At 47.0% G+C, this 16267-nt stretch overlaps 1 protein-coding gene across 2 annotated transcripts in view; it reads left to right on the forward strand.

Moving 5' to 3' along the window:
• The first annotated feature begins 654 nt into the window (after nucleotides 1-654).
• SIDT1 (SID1 transmembrane family member 1) overlaps nucleotides 655-16267 on the forward strand; it is a 47991-nt gene continuing 32378 nt past the window's right edge. Inside the window, exon 1 of one of the 2 annotated variants that reach the window (XM_056339237.1) lies at nucleotides 655-995. In XM_056339237.1, the coding sequence (XP_056195212.1) occupies nucleotides 822-995 (174 nt within the window). In that variant the 5' untranslated portion in view covers nucleotides 655-821. The remainder of the gene's footprint in view (nucleotides 996-16267) is intronic. The other variant, XM_056339236.1, reaches the window with a different exon arrangement.

The raw sequence follows: 16267 nt of genomic DNA on the forward strand, positions 1-16267 counted from the left end.
CTTAAAAGTGCATCCCTCCACCATGGAATCTGACACATTCGCCAGATGTGTTTTCAACAGAAGACAGAAGAGTTAAGCCGTGAGAGAGACCCCTGGCCCTTTCACAGCCCAACATTACCACTCCCATCTTCCTGAAAAGGTTTGGAGTATTGTTTGTAGCAGTTTCACGAATGACTCAGAGAATGTAAGATGCACCAAGCCATGATGACATTTTGCTGCAGCCTTTCACGCTTCCAGACTGAACTAAAAGATGAGGGCATTTATCCCAAAGTTATGAGCAGCCAAATATAACGGTTGGGGATGGCAAGATGCATTGCAGGTACAAGCCACCGCTCCAGCAAGCCAGGGGAGCACCCGGCGAGGACGCCCCTGACTGGGTGGGCTGGGGGTGTTGAAGCCCTGCGGCTGCTGCTGCCGTGGCCCCGAGCCCCCGTGCCTGACGATGCCGGCGTACCCCGAAGCTCACAGCCAAGGGGAAAAGCTCCCTGACAACCGCCTGCTAAGGCCGGTTCAGAATTTGGGGCCGGGCACAGGGAGGAGACCCTCCTCCCCGGCGCCGGCCGGCCAGCCCCCCTTTCCCTTTCCCTCCCCGCCGGCCGGCCGGCGGAGGGTCCTTGCCGGGGGAGAGTTGCTCGGTGCCCCCCGGGCGAGGGGTGGCGGTGTCCGGGGCTGCCTCCCCGCCTCCCGTGCGTATCGCCGAGCCGGTTATTTAAATTGCAAATAAAGTGGCTTGGCGCCCGCCCTACCGGGGAGAGGCAGCCCGGCTGTCGCACTGGCCAGCCGGCCGGGGGCTGTCCCGCGGGGCCGGCAGCGACGAGCCCATGGCCGGGGCGGCGGCCCCGGTGCCCGGGGCTCTGCTCTGCGCCCTGCTCTGGGCGGCAGCGGCGGCGGGGGGCAGCCCCGCGCCCGGCACCTTCGGCCGCGTCTACCGGGGCACCGTGAACATCAGCACGGAGCGGGTCTACGCCTTCGCCTACAGCAGCGAGCCCGGGCAGGTATGAGCATCCCCCGGAGCGCCGGCTCCCCCGCGGCGGGGAAATGCACCGTGCTCCCCTCGCCCTCCCTCCGCCGGTGCGGCCGGGGGTGGGGGGGAACCGGCGCCGCTGCGGCTGTGCGGGAGCGGGCCGGGCTCTCCCTCTGCGTCCGCGGTCCTGCCCGCATTCTCCCGGCAGCCGCGGTGCAAAGTGCCCTCGCCCCCCCCCCCCCCCCGCCCCGGGAGCTTCAGCGGCACGGCCAGAGCAGCGCCCCGGGGCTGCGGGGCGAGAGGGTGGCGGCGTCCCACGGGGTGGGCAAGCGGGCTGGTGCACCACCCGGACGGGGGAACTGGTATCCAGCGCTCCTAGCAGCAAAATGGATTTAAAGTCTAGAAGGGAATTACGAAGATAACAGTAGTACCTCAAAAAAAGAAAAAAAAACTAAAAAAAAAGGTGTGTGTGCGCTTAATAACCCTTCTAAAATACCGTTTTTCACACTTGAGCGCTTCTGTAGGATCAGGGTGCTCTCTCCTGGGAGCCCAGGAGGTGAGACAGGGCTGTTGTGCAGGTGAAGTGTGATGCAAGGAGACTGCGGGGCTGTTTGATGGAGGAAGGAAACCTGTCATTTATGTATGCTACAGCTGTTGTGGGTCTCCCCCTCCCCCCTTTTTGATGTGTTTACTTCAAGTAGCTAAGTGGTACCTAGGAAACTCTGCCCCCGTTGTTTGGATTGGGTGTTAATTGCTGGGTAAGATCTAATGTACCAAAAGATGGTGAACCGGGCAGTTGAACCTTCCTTTCTGTCCTCGGTTGCACAGGACAAGGAAAAAATGGAAAACACTGCTTTCCACACTATATTTCTAATGCTTCAATATCAACAGAGTTGGTAGAGAGCATGATAAAGGGGGGTTGGGGTGCCAGGAGGAAGTGGTGTTACTCAATCTCTTGCTTTGCTTTAGTCTGAAATTCGAAAAGATCCAGACCTTTAAAGAGTTATCTTTCTATTATGTCTGTTACTATGTAATAAAACGCACCTGGTATTTATGGGGGGGCTGGGGAGTTGTGTGTCCAGGCTATGATGCAACTGCGCCCAGCTTTACTTAACTGTTGAGTGTCACCAACTGAACTCAGAAGGCCAAAAGCACGCTTTGGGCATAAGCCTCCTTGTAGATGGAGGTATAAATTAGGCTTCCTCAGGTGTTACAGGGATTGGGTATTACAATGAGGGCCTGTTGTCTGGGGCTTGTGAGCAGACAGCATGAGTTCTGGCTTCAGTTAAAATGAATCTAGTTCCTTCGATAATGTGCTCTTTGAAGCCACGTGTTTTGCCAGACACCTACAAACAAGTTTTCCCTCCTGAAGAACTAGGGTGATAGCAGAGTGGGAGGAGGCAGAGAGGGAGTACACGGCTGCTTGGTGGTATTTGCAGGTATCTAAATGCATCTTCTGCTTCATGGCTACTTTCAGATGCTAGGTCATTCCCATGGCTGTGAAGAGGCATCCTGTCCAGACAACTGCTGTGTTCAAGTGGAAACTTCAGAGGTTTAATCTCCATGTTCCTGTATGCTGGAATGTGAAAGCTCTGCAGATACTGAGCTAGTCAAGAGCATATCTAAGAAGGGAAACGTCAGGTTTGAGGCCAACATTTTTTTAATGCAGATTTCTCCAAGCACTGCCATGAATGTGCTTAAAGAGGGCCTTCTGCTATGAAAAAAAAATTGGAAGAGAAAAACCACCTAAATAAAGATGGACTGTCCTAGGAGGCTCTGAGGACAAAGAAAGTCCTAGAGAAGAGAAGGCTCCAGGGAGACCTTACTGTGGCCTTTCAATATATAAAGGGGACTTGTAGGAAAGATGAAGAGAGGCTTTTTACAGCCGTCTATAGTGACAGGACAAGGAGCAACGGTTTTAAACTGAAAGAGGGTAGATTTGGGTTGGACATAAGGAAGAAGTTCTTTTACGATGAGGATGGTGAGACACGCGAACTTCCCAGAGAAGCTGTCGATGCCCCATTCCTGGGAGTGTTCAAGGTCAGGTCAGACAAGGCTTTGAGCAACCTGATCTAGTGAAGGTGTTCCCCTGCCCATGGCAGGGTGTTTGGACTAGGTGATCTTTAAATGTCCCTTCCACCGCAAACCATTCTGTGATTCCTCACTGAGAAGCCCTACAGATGCTATTCCTGAGCTGAAGCAGCAGAAGCCTGCAGAAGCTGGCTGGCCTAACTGGGATAATTGGCTGCAGGTGTGTGCAGCCCCCTCCCCAGCTGCAGCCCTGCACTGATGAGAGGCAAACATGGCTGGGTCTCCTCTCGTTAGGCTGGTCAGAGGTAGAGGTTGATCTGTTCTGGTGGTCCTGCATCTCCCTGTTAATGAGGATTGCTCAAGGTTTAGAAACTTAGTGGTGGAAATCTTGACTTTAATCTGCTACTGTGCTCTTGTGGGCAGGTTTCACTGGTGCAAGAGTTGTGAACATACTTAGGGGTATGTTGTCCTCTGGGTAGTTGTTGGATATTCTGAAGGAACGCAAGTCCTGCAAAAACTCAGTATACTAGTCCTTGCTTTTCACTGCAGCCTTTAGCCTTGAACTCTTAGCGAGTGGAGTGTCAGCCAGTGTTTGCCAGTTGCCTGCCACTTGCGAGCTCTCTGCTCTTCCTTGTCTTTTCAGTCTCCTCCCGTCTCAATGCTGATGGCAGGTCAGCCAGAAGCCTCTGATACCTTGAGGCAGATGCCACATGGGCTATTAACCTTAGTTACAGGAAACTTAATTGAATAAAAAGAGCATTCTCCATGTGGAAGGGCTGCAGTGGGTGAGTTTAATTGCTTTCACTCTGAAGCAAAGCCAGGTCTGGAGTGGTCTGGCTCTGAACAGGGATTTGTTTTCCTGATGTTTTGAATTCTGCTGTTTGCCCCTCTGTTTCCCTCTCTCGTGAGGACAGGCCTACAAAGCAAGGGACAACCTGAAGTCAAGGACAAGGCATGAGGGCTGGCTTGTGACCCGCCAGCCCTCTGTAAACATTCTGGTTGCTCATGTGCTATGGCTGCCTGGGCATATCTCAAAATGCAGCTGCACAGAGCAGTGCTTGAATGACGAATGAGAGAGGAGGGAGCAAGGCCATTACTCCTGTTTGGTGCTTTGGAGACTTACCACTTTGTGAAATGTGTTGTGCTTGCCTCATCTCAGAGGATGTTCTTCATCCACATAATCTTCCTTACTCTTTGGGATACAGGTTTGTGTGCATGAGGGAAGGGGAAAAGCGAGACCTATGAGATTATTCACGAGCAGATGTATACAAGGTGAAGAAAGTAGAACTCGGGGCTCTGGAGCAGAGCTGCTTTGCTTTGATGAGCTAGGCAAGTGGCTTCCCTTCTGTGCAACTCCTGGGTATGTAAAATGAAAACAGGGATACTTACATACTGATCAAGTCACCTAGCTGAAACTATGCATATATACATTGCCAGGTCTCTTCTGTGCATGTGTGAAGAAACGCCCCTCCATGTGCAGAACCATTTCACCTTGTCTCTTGAGGCAGGAGAGCTGTCAGGGGGTTTTTATAGTTGGCAATTAGGATTTAGGCCTTAACTCCTGAGGCGGAGCTGTAAAAGTAAAGCTGTGCTGAGGAGAAACACAGCCATCTCTGCTGCAAGGGTCTTGTAGAGTTGGCCTGTGGACAGAGGGGTATGACAAACTCCTTCCTCATGGTGGAAAGTCTTCACTTGTTGTGGGGTAGTCTTACTCCTTTTCTAGTTCTCTTTTCCTCCTAGCTGCACTTTGAATTTTTCCTCTCTGCACAGCTGTTTGTTTAATGTTTAACTGTGAGTGCAAAAATTACAATAATAAACCCAGCTGTTGCACCTGTCACTATGCACCCATGCTCTAACAGTAAAGGCAGAAGTGTACTATTAAAAGTCTGATGAAAAATTAGTTGGGCAAAAGGATTACCTTATTTTAGGATAGTTTAAACTGGAGACATCCAGCATGGGGGAAAAATGAGCACATTCATTAGCATCTCCAATTCCACGTATTCAACATGTCCCGACTTGGGAGGGAGGAAGGAGAGCTGATTTGCTGCAGCTGCCTGCACAGTGTGTTCCTGCACAGAAGACTGAACAAGAGTTGTAAAATGTTTCTGCTGGATTTATCATTGACTGGAGAAGGCTTTATGTGGCAAGTGAGAGAAATTGCTTTTTTCCATGATTGCAATAATACAAAGGCTTCCAAAAAGAAAAAGGTGCAGGTGGGAGTACTGAAAGAATTCAAAGTGAATGACTTGTTATACCACTGTAAGCTCTGGCAGTTGGTAATGGTTAATTTGTTGGAAACACAAATGCCACTAATATTGTGCATGTGGATATTTCCTGTACCAGGTCCTAAGTGGTGCAGGAGGGTATCATGAGGAAGAATACTGTCATAGACAACAAAAAATCTTCCTCCTAATTGGAGCTTGAGTCAGCTGAATACATGATTTGGGAGATACTTGGTTTTCTAAATATAGTCCAGGTATCTCCTAGGAGAACAAGTTTCCAATTTTCCATTTGTAGGCTGCTGCAATCCAGACACAGCTCTTGGACATTTGTGCAGTGCATCTTGGTTGCGATGTTGAGCAGTGGGCTGCACCTATACGATGAGCTCAAAAGCTTAGCAGTGGGCTGCACCTATTTTGGGAGAAAGAGTGAGTGATATTTTCCCCCTCCTCCCTTGCCAGGACTAGGAACAGAGCCCCAGTCTCAGCTCCCATATGGCCCAGCTTTACTGTAAACTGTAATTTGCAGCAGATTAAGTTGTGGGTTCTCTGCTGAGCAGCTGTGCCAGGTGAGGATGTGTAGCTCTGGAGTGACTGTTCCCTATGTGGAGTCTATCTGAGGGGTAATGAATAAAAAAATTATCCTTGGTGTATGAGTGAGAGAGGCTGTGTGCCATCGCGGAAGGTTGCTAACGTCATTACCCTTCCTTCTTTCATGATTGCAGATGGGAAAAAGTTGACTGACCTAAGGGAAGGGGAATAAACTTTAGCAAAAAGAAGTCTTTCAATTAGGTGCTTTAAACTTTGTGACTCTCTAGTAAAGACCTTTCCAGCCCAAAGAGCTTGATACATTTGGGTTCCTCTGTCTCCTAGTGAATGGGTGTCTTATAGCCTAGGTGTGGATGGCATTTGCACTTGCTTGGTTCCAGGCAAGGAGCCAGAACTGGAATTCACCCATACCTTCCTCTGGGATTGTGTGATGAGTCACTTGCCTCAGACCAAAGCCATCTGTTATAGCTGCGGGGAAACTCCTTGATCTGCTCTGCAAGGCAACCTCATTTATTAAGTGGAAGTGATCAAATCTGTGTTTACTGTTCTCTACTCTTTCACATGCAAATGTAGGTCTCACTCCAGCAGCACCCATGTCTGTTACAACAACTCTAGGAGCAATTTTTTCAACCTCTTGCTTCTGAGCTGGTTTTGGGCTTCACACGTGTAGGACTCTTCAGGATGAAACTAAGCTACCTCCAAAGTATTCTCTTGCTCCCCTGAGCATTTTTTCCATAATGTTAGTCTTGGCTTCAGCCCACAGCAACACTGTGCAATAAAACTTTAGTCTCCTGTTTGGAGATGGCTGAACCCAAGCTATAATGGGGGGAACAGGTTAGGTTATGTCTTTCTTTAATGCTGAGTGGAAGCCCACCATTTTAGCCAGAAAAATGGAGGTAAAAAACAAAAATCGGGAAGACTACAAATGTTTCAATGAGAGGATTTCCTAAAGTCAATAGAGCTCCTGTTATTGCAGGATCGCTGGGGCCTGAACAGTGTTGAATTTTGGTTGCTGGCTCTAGCCTGTTCACCACAGGACACTGGAAGGGCCTCAGCACACCATTTCTGGAGCATAATATTAAATTTCTTATGAGGCAGAGACGTAGGCACAATGTCAAATCCAGACAAATCCAAGCAAGTTATAGTAGATGATGTCTGAAGCCAAGCAAGGTTCAACAGAATCCCTTTGGAATAACTTTTGTATATATAATTTATCTTTTTTAATGAAAACAACCAACCCTAGGAGGTTACAGCACAGAGCACGCAGCCCTTGGAATGCTCTTGCTGCTTCTCAGCAGGGTCTCATGGCCACTCCTCGCTCTGCCCAGAGTCGCATGAAAAGCTCTTACAGGACAAAGCAAAAGTAAACTGTGAGAGAAATGGTGTGGGGGTCTGCTGAAGACACAAGCTTGACCGTTGTTTCCTGCAGCAGAAAATATAGTCTTGAAAACTTTGGCTCTGGCAAAAATGGGATATCCTAAGTGAAAGAATGGTGTGTGAGGTGGCTTGGCTTTGCTTTGAGCTGGGGATGGGATCATGTGCCTGCCTGAGATCCCTTCAAACTTAAATTGTTGTTTGGCTTTCTAGGAGTTTGTTCTTTGTGGGTTTCCCTACCTAGAGGGACAACAGGGAGTACATCTTGAAGGAGGCTAACAGTTTGCAGGCTTTAGCAAAAGATTCTGAGACACCTGCTCTGGTTTCTTGCAGGGTGGTCTTTAGACCTTCACGCAGTGACTTCAGTGCTGGCAAGAATTTTATTGATATTTCTAATGTGTAAGCTAATGTTGTCAAGCCTGTTAACTTGTCACTGAACAAAAGCGTCTCTTTTGAGTTTCGATGTCATTATAAATCTTACAATCATTCTCTTCTTGTTGGGCTGTCCTGTTCAAAATCAAAACTGACCAGGTTTTGTTGTTCCCTCCGCCTGCCCCTCCCCCCCCCCCGATGTTTAGATTAAAAAAGAAAAAACATTCTGAATAAGAGTCTCTCCTCAGTTTGAACTCTTTCCAAGAGCAGTGCAGCAATTTATAATCCAAACATTTGCAACGTAAGTGGAGGCTGAAATGTCCTTGAATAACTTGTGCAGGAGTTGCTGGGTAGGAAGGTATGTGTTTCCTATACAGACCTCATCTGCTATTTCAGGGGATATTTAGAGAATGAAAGCGCAGTCTATAAAAGCTGTATTGCAAGGATGTGCCATCTGCTTGGTTTGAGAATATAGTTTAGTATGTTTGCATAAGCAAATGTTATTTTCTGCTGTGTATACTTCGAGAACACAGAGGATTTCAGAAACAACCTTCCTTACTTTCTTTATGCTGATGTTTTTCTTTGGGCATAGAAAGAGCTAGTTCAGTGTGGTTTAAAACAAACAAACAATGGTTTTGTTAGGAAAAAAAAAAAAAGACAACATGTAGGGTATGTAATTCAGTCCACATCCAAAGTGTCACAGAGGTGGAGAACTTGGGAGCCAAGAAAGAACCAGGCATTTGTGACAGTAATCCCTGGAGTTATCACTGTGAGCTTGGAGTGGTGGCAAATTTGGAAAGATTATAAACCCTTCTGTTTCAAAGGGTTACCTTAGCCCAGAGCTCCAGCTGCCGTGGGTTAGGCAGATGCTATTTATTAAAAAGTAGTTTGTTCATTAACTGGCTGTTAAAAAGAAAAAAAGATTTATTTTTAACATCTTCCTGAAGTCTGAGTGTGGTCAGAAACAGGTAACGACTTCATACAACAGGGCAGCTCCTTGTTTTTATTTCTGGCTGTCATGGAGACTCCCTGGTGACATTGGTTAGAGGACAAAATTTCAAAAAGATAAATATTAACACACTTTGTATTTGTTCTTACTTCCATTTGTGCTGCACAGATACTGTTGCAAACAAGTGAACTCATCGGAATGTCTATGACAGACTGTTAAGTCCATACAGCATATTTGCACAAAGTAGAACTTTTAAATGAAAAATATTAATCCTGGAACAATTATGTTAATGTGACTGAGGCTGTGCTTGACATACCCAGAGCCTGTCACTTAGTGTATGCCGCTTTGGGTATTTAATACTCCTGGCAGAAATGCTGGAAGAAAACTGTGGGCCAAGGTTATTTGACAGATTGCTTTTGGCAATTAAGATTTATTGACATTAGGGCACAAAGTCAGACAGAGAAGGGCTGAAAGAGAATGCTCCTCTGAGCTCCTCTTGTTTTGTTGTCAGGCAGGAGTGGTGCTCATATCTCATAAGAAGGCAGGAAAGATGTTTGATAATGCCTGTCACTGTCTCATAACTATTTTCCTTCAGGGTCTCACCTTCCCCCTGTTGTGTTCTCAGTGGGAAGAGCAGCTGAATTCAGTGCTGACAGGTGTGTGCTTCCTTCACTGTCTCAATTGCTCTAGCCCATCTGGCTGAATCCTGCTTCTCTTAATTTTAGGGTTTATATAAAAATGAAGCACCTCTTTCTTGTGCAACAGCAGAAATTCAGTGGCTTTTGTAGACTTATCCTGCCTGAGACCTTCCATTGTAACTAGCAGCCTGTGTGTTTGCTTGCCGGATGTGTTCCCTGCCCACTGGCTTGGCTTGGTGCCTTGTCAGGCCCACGACCAAGTGCTCTCACAACATGGACCGATAATCCCCAAAGGTATCGCAAGGAGCGGCTTGCATGTGGGTGCTGTGGAGAACATGGCAAAGCCCTGGTGTGATTTGAAGGTTTTGCTTAGTATGAGGTGATGGAAAGGAATCCACAGCAAAGCTCTTGAAAACCTTTGCTTGCAGCAGAAACTGTTGTTGCAGCCTCCTGCCTGCCCTTAAATTCACATCCCCACAGTCTTAAACTGATGTGTAATCTCTGTGGGAAATGCAGACCTAATCATCAATCCAAGGACTCTTCCATGTCAACAAGAGCCTGGTTTATCCTGCTTATTGTTTGCACCCGTGTTGGTCCTGTTCAGCTGTGTGAATCTGGGAACTGTCCCTATTTAGGTAATGGAATTCAGATGCACTTTTTTCTTTCTTGCTTTTTCTTTTCCCCTCCCCCTATCACCAGGATGGTGATAGAACTGAAGTACAAATATTTGTCTTTCCTGGTCTAATATGTTTTTATATAGTGCTGAGAGTTCTCTTTATTCAGCTGTCTGGCTGCTCTGTCCACCTTGAAATACAGAAAAAAGTTCAAGGTCAGTCATCTGAGAAACAAAGCTGTCATGAGCTGGGCTGGTGAATAGAGATGTGCATGGCAGAGGCTGGGCACTGGGAAGGAGTGTGAGGAGCAGAAGTCTCTGAAGCATTCCTGCCCCTGCCCCAGCCCCACAGCGCAAAAGGCAACAGTATGGTTATTGCTGAGAAATGTTAGTGCAGGGCCTGACTGCCAAAGGTACCCGAGGTTGTTCCCCAAGATCCGATCTGGAGTGTCCCACCTCAAACCTAACCGCAGGTATCTGCAGGGCACAAGGATTTCAGCTTGGATGGTACAGGTGAAATTCAGCGCCACATTAGATAGTACCAACACAGACAGCTCCTTCTGCATGTCTGCAAGGAAGAGGAAGATGCCACAGGTCTTCTGCAGTGCTGGAAACAGTCTGCTCCAAAGTGAAGTCCCCCGGCAGCGGTGGTCTTGCAGGAGTGACAGACAGTCTGGCTGACCTTCTTACTGCCCAGGCAAAACCTCCTCCTCATCTCACCAATGCTGAGTGGGGGTCGATGCAGAGGATTCTCATAGTCTTTTTTTTTCTAGTGTGTGGGTTTATTATTGTTTTAAGTAAAAACTACTTCTTAGCTGGTGTTCCTCTCGTCTCTGTGTGCAGAGTAGGATCTTATTTCTGTGTTGGGAGGTGTATGTGATAGGAGCAGTGTTTCTGTAGCAGGGAGTGGTTCTTGTGTCAGAACTGCTTGTTCTTAAAATGAAATAGTCTTTGGAAAGGTGTGGAGGGGGAAATATGTTTGAACTAAATAAATCACCTTTATTTTTTCCTCCTTCTAAAAATATTTTGGTAGAGATGTTGCCCTTAAGGCAAATGCCAAACACTGACTTTCAAAGGGAAAGATGGGACTACTAGCACTGGCTCATTGGTGAATTCATTAAATCTGTTGCACAACAATGTCTATATTGTCTATATCAAGACAACAGAATGTAGGAGCACAACAGATTAAAAGTTTAAGGTAGGTTAATTGGAAGAAGGCCTGAAAAAGCACAGACATCAGTTCATAGGTGCTACATTGTTATCCCTGTCCCTTGTGATGCTTCTGCCAGGCAAAATGTCTTTCTCTAAGACCTGTATTAGGATTCCTTCCACTGTGCACAAAATCAGAGCATGATTGACAGCAAATGAGAAAAGCCCTGCTTGCAGTTAAATGTTAATGATTTCTCCACTTTCCCAAGCTTCCTCGTAATTGCACCTAGGTTCTGCTGAACTTTGTTGCTCTGATATTCTCAAGCTCATTTACAAGTGGGGGGGGATCTGGAGGGACCATTAGTTGGGAACATCTTGCACAGGTCCACAGGCAAATCCCACTTCTTTTATTACTGTGTTTTGGTGGAATAGCTATTATGTCAAGCAGAGGCCGTCAGCCAAAGCTTTGTGCTGCTGGGAGCTGCTGCTGTATCCCTGAGACCTGTGAGGGGGAGGGCAGAGCTGTGTCCTGGGACTGGGATCTGGACCCTCCACTGGAAACGCAGAATCTGCCCACAAGAGGCTCTGTGTTACTGTGGTGATGGCAGCAGGGCAAATAGATGGACTGGGATCTCAATTGCCATCTGTCCAACTTCTTAGTCATTCTATTTGTTCTTGGGCTTTCATTATGAAGATTTTGATGGGGTTAGGTGGTGTGATGTCCTGATCAATCTGGGCTATGTGCAAACGTAGGAAAAGCAGAGGTATTCACTGCAAGTGAGTTGTTAATATATTGAGGTGAAACTTAAAGTACACTGGGAACTTCCTAATGAGCTGCTCTGTAAATGTTGCTTCTGACTTTCAGATGTTCCTCTCTCAAGCACCCTAGTTGAATGTGGCCTGGGAGGCAGCTTTTCCTGTGGAGAGTACAGAGAGAAAGGTGAGAGGTATGAAAGAAGTGTAATGGGATCACAGGTGTGATCCCATTACACTTAGGCCAGAGGTGGTCCTGCCTTGATGCAGCTGGATGCTGCCCCAGATATTATCAGACCTAGAAGAGATCAAGGCACCTGAACATGGGCTTTAATGGGAACAGGGCAAAGGACCTCTAACCAGTTGTTACAGGGAGTAAATAGAGTGCTGAACATAGGAAAGGTGGAGAGAAGTCATGTATGGTGGTAATATAGCATATACCAGGTTTCATGTGGGTAAGAAATGAGATTAAGTGCTTAGATTTTAAAGAATATTAAGCCTTGAGAATCTTGCCTCCCTCCTCCTGGTAATCCCATTTCTTATTAATATAACACTAGCAGTATTACAAGAGAATGGAAACAGCAGCAAAGCTGAGTAAATGTGGTAGATGGTGTATGGTCAGATTAGTTTTGTGGAGAGAGGGAGATCAAATGAGGGGTCTAACTGCTGGATCACAGCAGAGGGAAGGGACCTTCTCTCCCTTCTCATGCTTTTCCCTATCAAAGTGTTAATCACCAAAACTCTTCTCTTGTTTCCTTCCCCTTGCTCTTCTCTGGGATAGATGGGAAACTTGTTGTTTTGTTTTTACTGAGGGTAGTCAAACATCGTAACAGGTCTCCCAGAGAGTTTGTAGAGTCTCCATCCATGGAGATATCTAAAACCCAGCTGGGCAGCTGACTTTAGGTGACCCTGCTTGAGCAGTGGTTGTCGGACTAGATGATCTCCAGCGGTTCCTTCCAACCTCAACCATTTTGGGATTCTGTGATTCACAGCAGTGTTCTTTTGAGAGGTGCTGTATGGTTAAGCTTTATACTATGGCGGGCACCAAACGTGTAAGTGGCCTGCACCTTTGCCTTTGTGGTGGAGACGTGCCACAGGGGCAGTGATTAATTCTTGCTTGTAGTAGGATGTGGGCTGCAGGGTTTTTCTCTGGGTACTGGGCTAGATGCAGAGCAGAAATCTTAGCCCTGAATGTTTGCCCTGCAGCAGCTGTTGCTCTTTGATACCCCCAGGTAAATGCTGCAGCCTTTCTCTGGCATAAGGGTACAAGAGGCACAGGTAAGCCATGCACTTAGTATCCTCCAAGACTTTTCTTGCGCAAGCTTTGGTCATTGGGATCAAAGATTAGGCTGGATGGCAGTTATCATCTTAGGGAGGTCACTTCCACTACTTTTATAATAACCTTGGGGTCAGAATTCATGTTACTGCATGAACAAAGTTACTTTGAGGTCTGTTTGCAAAGACTGAAGCTTTGAGAACTGCCAGGGTTTGAAAAACAGTCTAGGGTCTCCAGGTGCAATATCAGCAGAGCATCAAAGAGGAGAGTGGGATGCTTGAGTGTTGCCCAGAAGAGAGGCCACAGATCTGTCATCTGGGGAGCAGAAGTATTGTTGGGCAACTGCTGGAAAGAGTTGGGGGGTGTGACTTGGGGAGGGAGGGAATGCACCCCAAATACTTGCAAATGAGGCAGCTTCTTGGCCTTTCAGTACTGCAGCTGGAGGGTGGCAGAGCTGTGAGCTGCAGGCTCTGTGACACCATCCCTCTTAACCTGATGTTTGAGGGTTATGCAGTAGAAACTGTACAGGGAGCAGATCTCAGGCTTTGAATGTGTCGGTCCCTGTTTGCTCCCAGTTAAGCCCTAATCATGTTGTTTGCACCCCTCTGCCTCTTTTTACACACTCGAGTCTCAGCATCTGTAAAACGGAGATGATGACTGCCATGGGTATATAGCATGTTGCTGCAAAATCAAGAGGCCTTTCAGTAGTTGCATATTAACTATATGGGGGAAGCCAAAACTCTGGAAGCTAAGCTTTGGTTGCCTTGGCAGACATGGCAGGCATTTGGAGTGGCAGTTGCCACAACTGCAGGGCTGCCTGAAAATAGATGATCAGTCCTTAACAGAATAAATTAGTCTTGGCATTGCTTATTGTTAGGTAAGTAAACATCTATCTAGTAGCCTTAGATTCATAGGCAGGCCTCTTTTTTTTTAATTTTTTTTTTTTTAGTTTATCCCTTCCCTTCCTTAAAGGAAACTAGGCTGTTCAGACTGGTGAAGTACCTAATCTGGAAGAGCCTTGAGATCTCAAAAAAGATATGCTCAGTGCATTCACCTGTAGGTTAAGGAGCAAGAAGCAAGTATCGGTGTTGACAGCAGAGGCAATTTGTAACCCTGTGCATGTAAAGGCAGTAGCCCTTGCTCAAGGATGTTCCAGCCACCCTGGGTGAGGAGCAGCAGGATGTCAAACTAGGATGTGGAGTGGCAGCAGGAGACCTGTGCTGAGTAGGGCCTTGACTGGGTCCAGCTTGCAAAATTTTTCGGCTGCGTTATTGCACCTGCAGCCATGGTCTTAATTAGCTTCCTTTCACAGGAAATGAAAATGCTAAATCTTTTGGCTAGATTCAGTAATGGACATTAAGGGTAGCAGGTGGGTGTCAGGGTAAAAATGTGTGTGAATGGAGCACTAATGAGAAGCTGAACTGTTGGGCTTGGCCAGGAACCTCTCAGGGGTGCCTTTGTTTTGTAAAAGATGGGGGAGGAATGCCCTTCATACTTGCCTTGGGCAGTTACAAAGCTGCAGTGCTTTCACACCCGGTCTACTGTGTCCAGTTCTGGTCTCCCCAGTACAAGATATGTATGGACTTACTGGAGTAAGTCCAGTGCAGAGCCACAAAGACGATGAAGAGACTGGAGCTTCTCTCCTATGAGGAGAGACTGAGAGGGCTGGGACTGTTCAGCCTGCAGCAGGGAAGGCTCCGGGGATCTTATCAATGTGTATAAATACCTGATGGGAGTGAGTGAAGAGGAGACTGGGCTTTTTTCAGTGGGTGCCTGGGCAAGAGTGACAGGACAAGAGGCAGTGGGCACAAGCTGAAACACTGGAAATTCCATCTGAACTTCTTTTAAGGTTGGTTTTTTTTTTTTCCCTAACAGTGAGGGCAGTTAAAGACTGGAACAGGTTGCCTGGGAGGTTGTGGAGACTCCATCTGTGGAGATATCCAGGACCTGACTGAGCCCTGAATGACTTTGCCCTGAGCAAGACATGGTAGGGTTACAAAGCGTGAGGATGGATGCTTATGTCCTGTTAGGCACTGTGGGTTACTGTCTCCTGCAGTGGCAGGAATTGCCATTTCAAATTGGATTCTTAATAGAGGCTCCTAAGGGAAATAGGCTCCCAAACTTGCCTCTTCCCTTTGGATTTAAGGGCTTGCCTTGTCCAGCTGTGTGTTATGCTGTGCAGGTACTTGCTGCTCCCAGGTTCTGGGCTGCATTGGCAGAAATCAATGTAGGCATCGAGGCTGAGATGGAAGCATAGCACAGTTATGAAGATTTGTCTTCTGCTGGGATTTACAGTGCGTGAGGTACAACCTGGGTGTAAATCTTCCAGATGTTGCCCTGCTCCCCTTCTTCAGTTTGGTTTAGTGGGGAGGGAAGTCAAGTTAATAGTGCTGCAGCATTTGCAGCACGGGTACATCTGTAAGCTGCCCTAACTCCAGCCACAAGTTCCAGGCTGCTTGTCCCCATGAGCAGCCTTGCTGGCTGGGTGATCTTGTTCACCCAAAGGCATGCTTGGGGTTACATCTCTGTCAGGCTCCAGCCCCTACTGCTACGTACTCCCAAAGTAGGTGAGGGCTGTTTTCTTATCTTTCCATTTGGGCACAAGCTGTATGAAAGGGGTAGGCAGCAGTCACTCTTGCCTGCCCATGTGATACTTGGCTCATTTGTGAAGCAGAGCACATTCCCCACATCTGATGCAGAGCTCCATGAGGCAGGCAAGGGTCTGGCGAAGCTCCACTGGGAGGAAGGTTGCAATGGCAGACCTCAACACCTTGCGAACTGCATTAAGGTAGAAAACCCTTCCTTTTTGGACAGGACTCGGAGGGCTCTGCTTTGTTTGGTGAATATTAAGAAAATACTTATTTGCATCATCACATGTAGAAGTGTTCAGAGATGTGGTCTTGGCATGGTATTCCCCTCTTTTCACATTAAAATCTAGAAACGCCACAAACTGACCCAGCAGACATTTAAGATCACATAAAATGTCTAGTGAAGGTCTTAGACTGTGAAATACTGGTATTAAAAGTAGTCCTTCAGCCTTGTGTTGGCGGTGTTGTGCTTGTCTGCTTATGAAACAGTATTTGATTATGTGGCCATGGCTCCTCAAATAATACATTGTAGAATGCAGGCAGTGTGTATTCTTACTTGTGTAAGCCAATAGCATGAAAAACTAATAAAGCTGGAAAACACACTGTGCCACTGGAGATAAATGACTTGCTGTGTATGCACTGTAATGCAATAGTGGGAACAACTGGGATTTCCAAAGGGTTTAAGACTAAATTACAGAATTACTCTCACTGTATCTTAATACATATCAAAAGCTGGTGGTTTTTTTTTTTTAAACAGAAAGATAGAGCTCTCTTCTGTGTTTGTAGGATACC

The sequence above is a fragment of the Falco biarmicus genome, chromosome 5 (genome assembly GCF_023638135.1).
Source record: "Falco biarmicus isolate bFalBia1 chromosome 5, bFalBia1.pri, whole genome shotgun sequence".
NCBI lineage: Eukaryota > Metazoa > Chordata > Aves > Falconiformes > Falconidae > Falco > Falco biarmicus.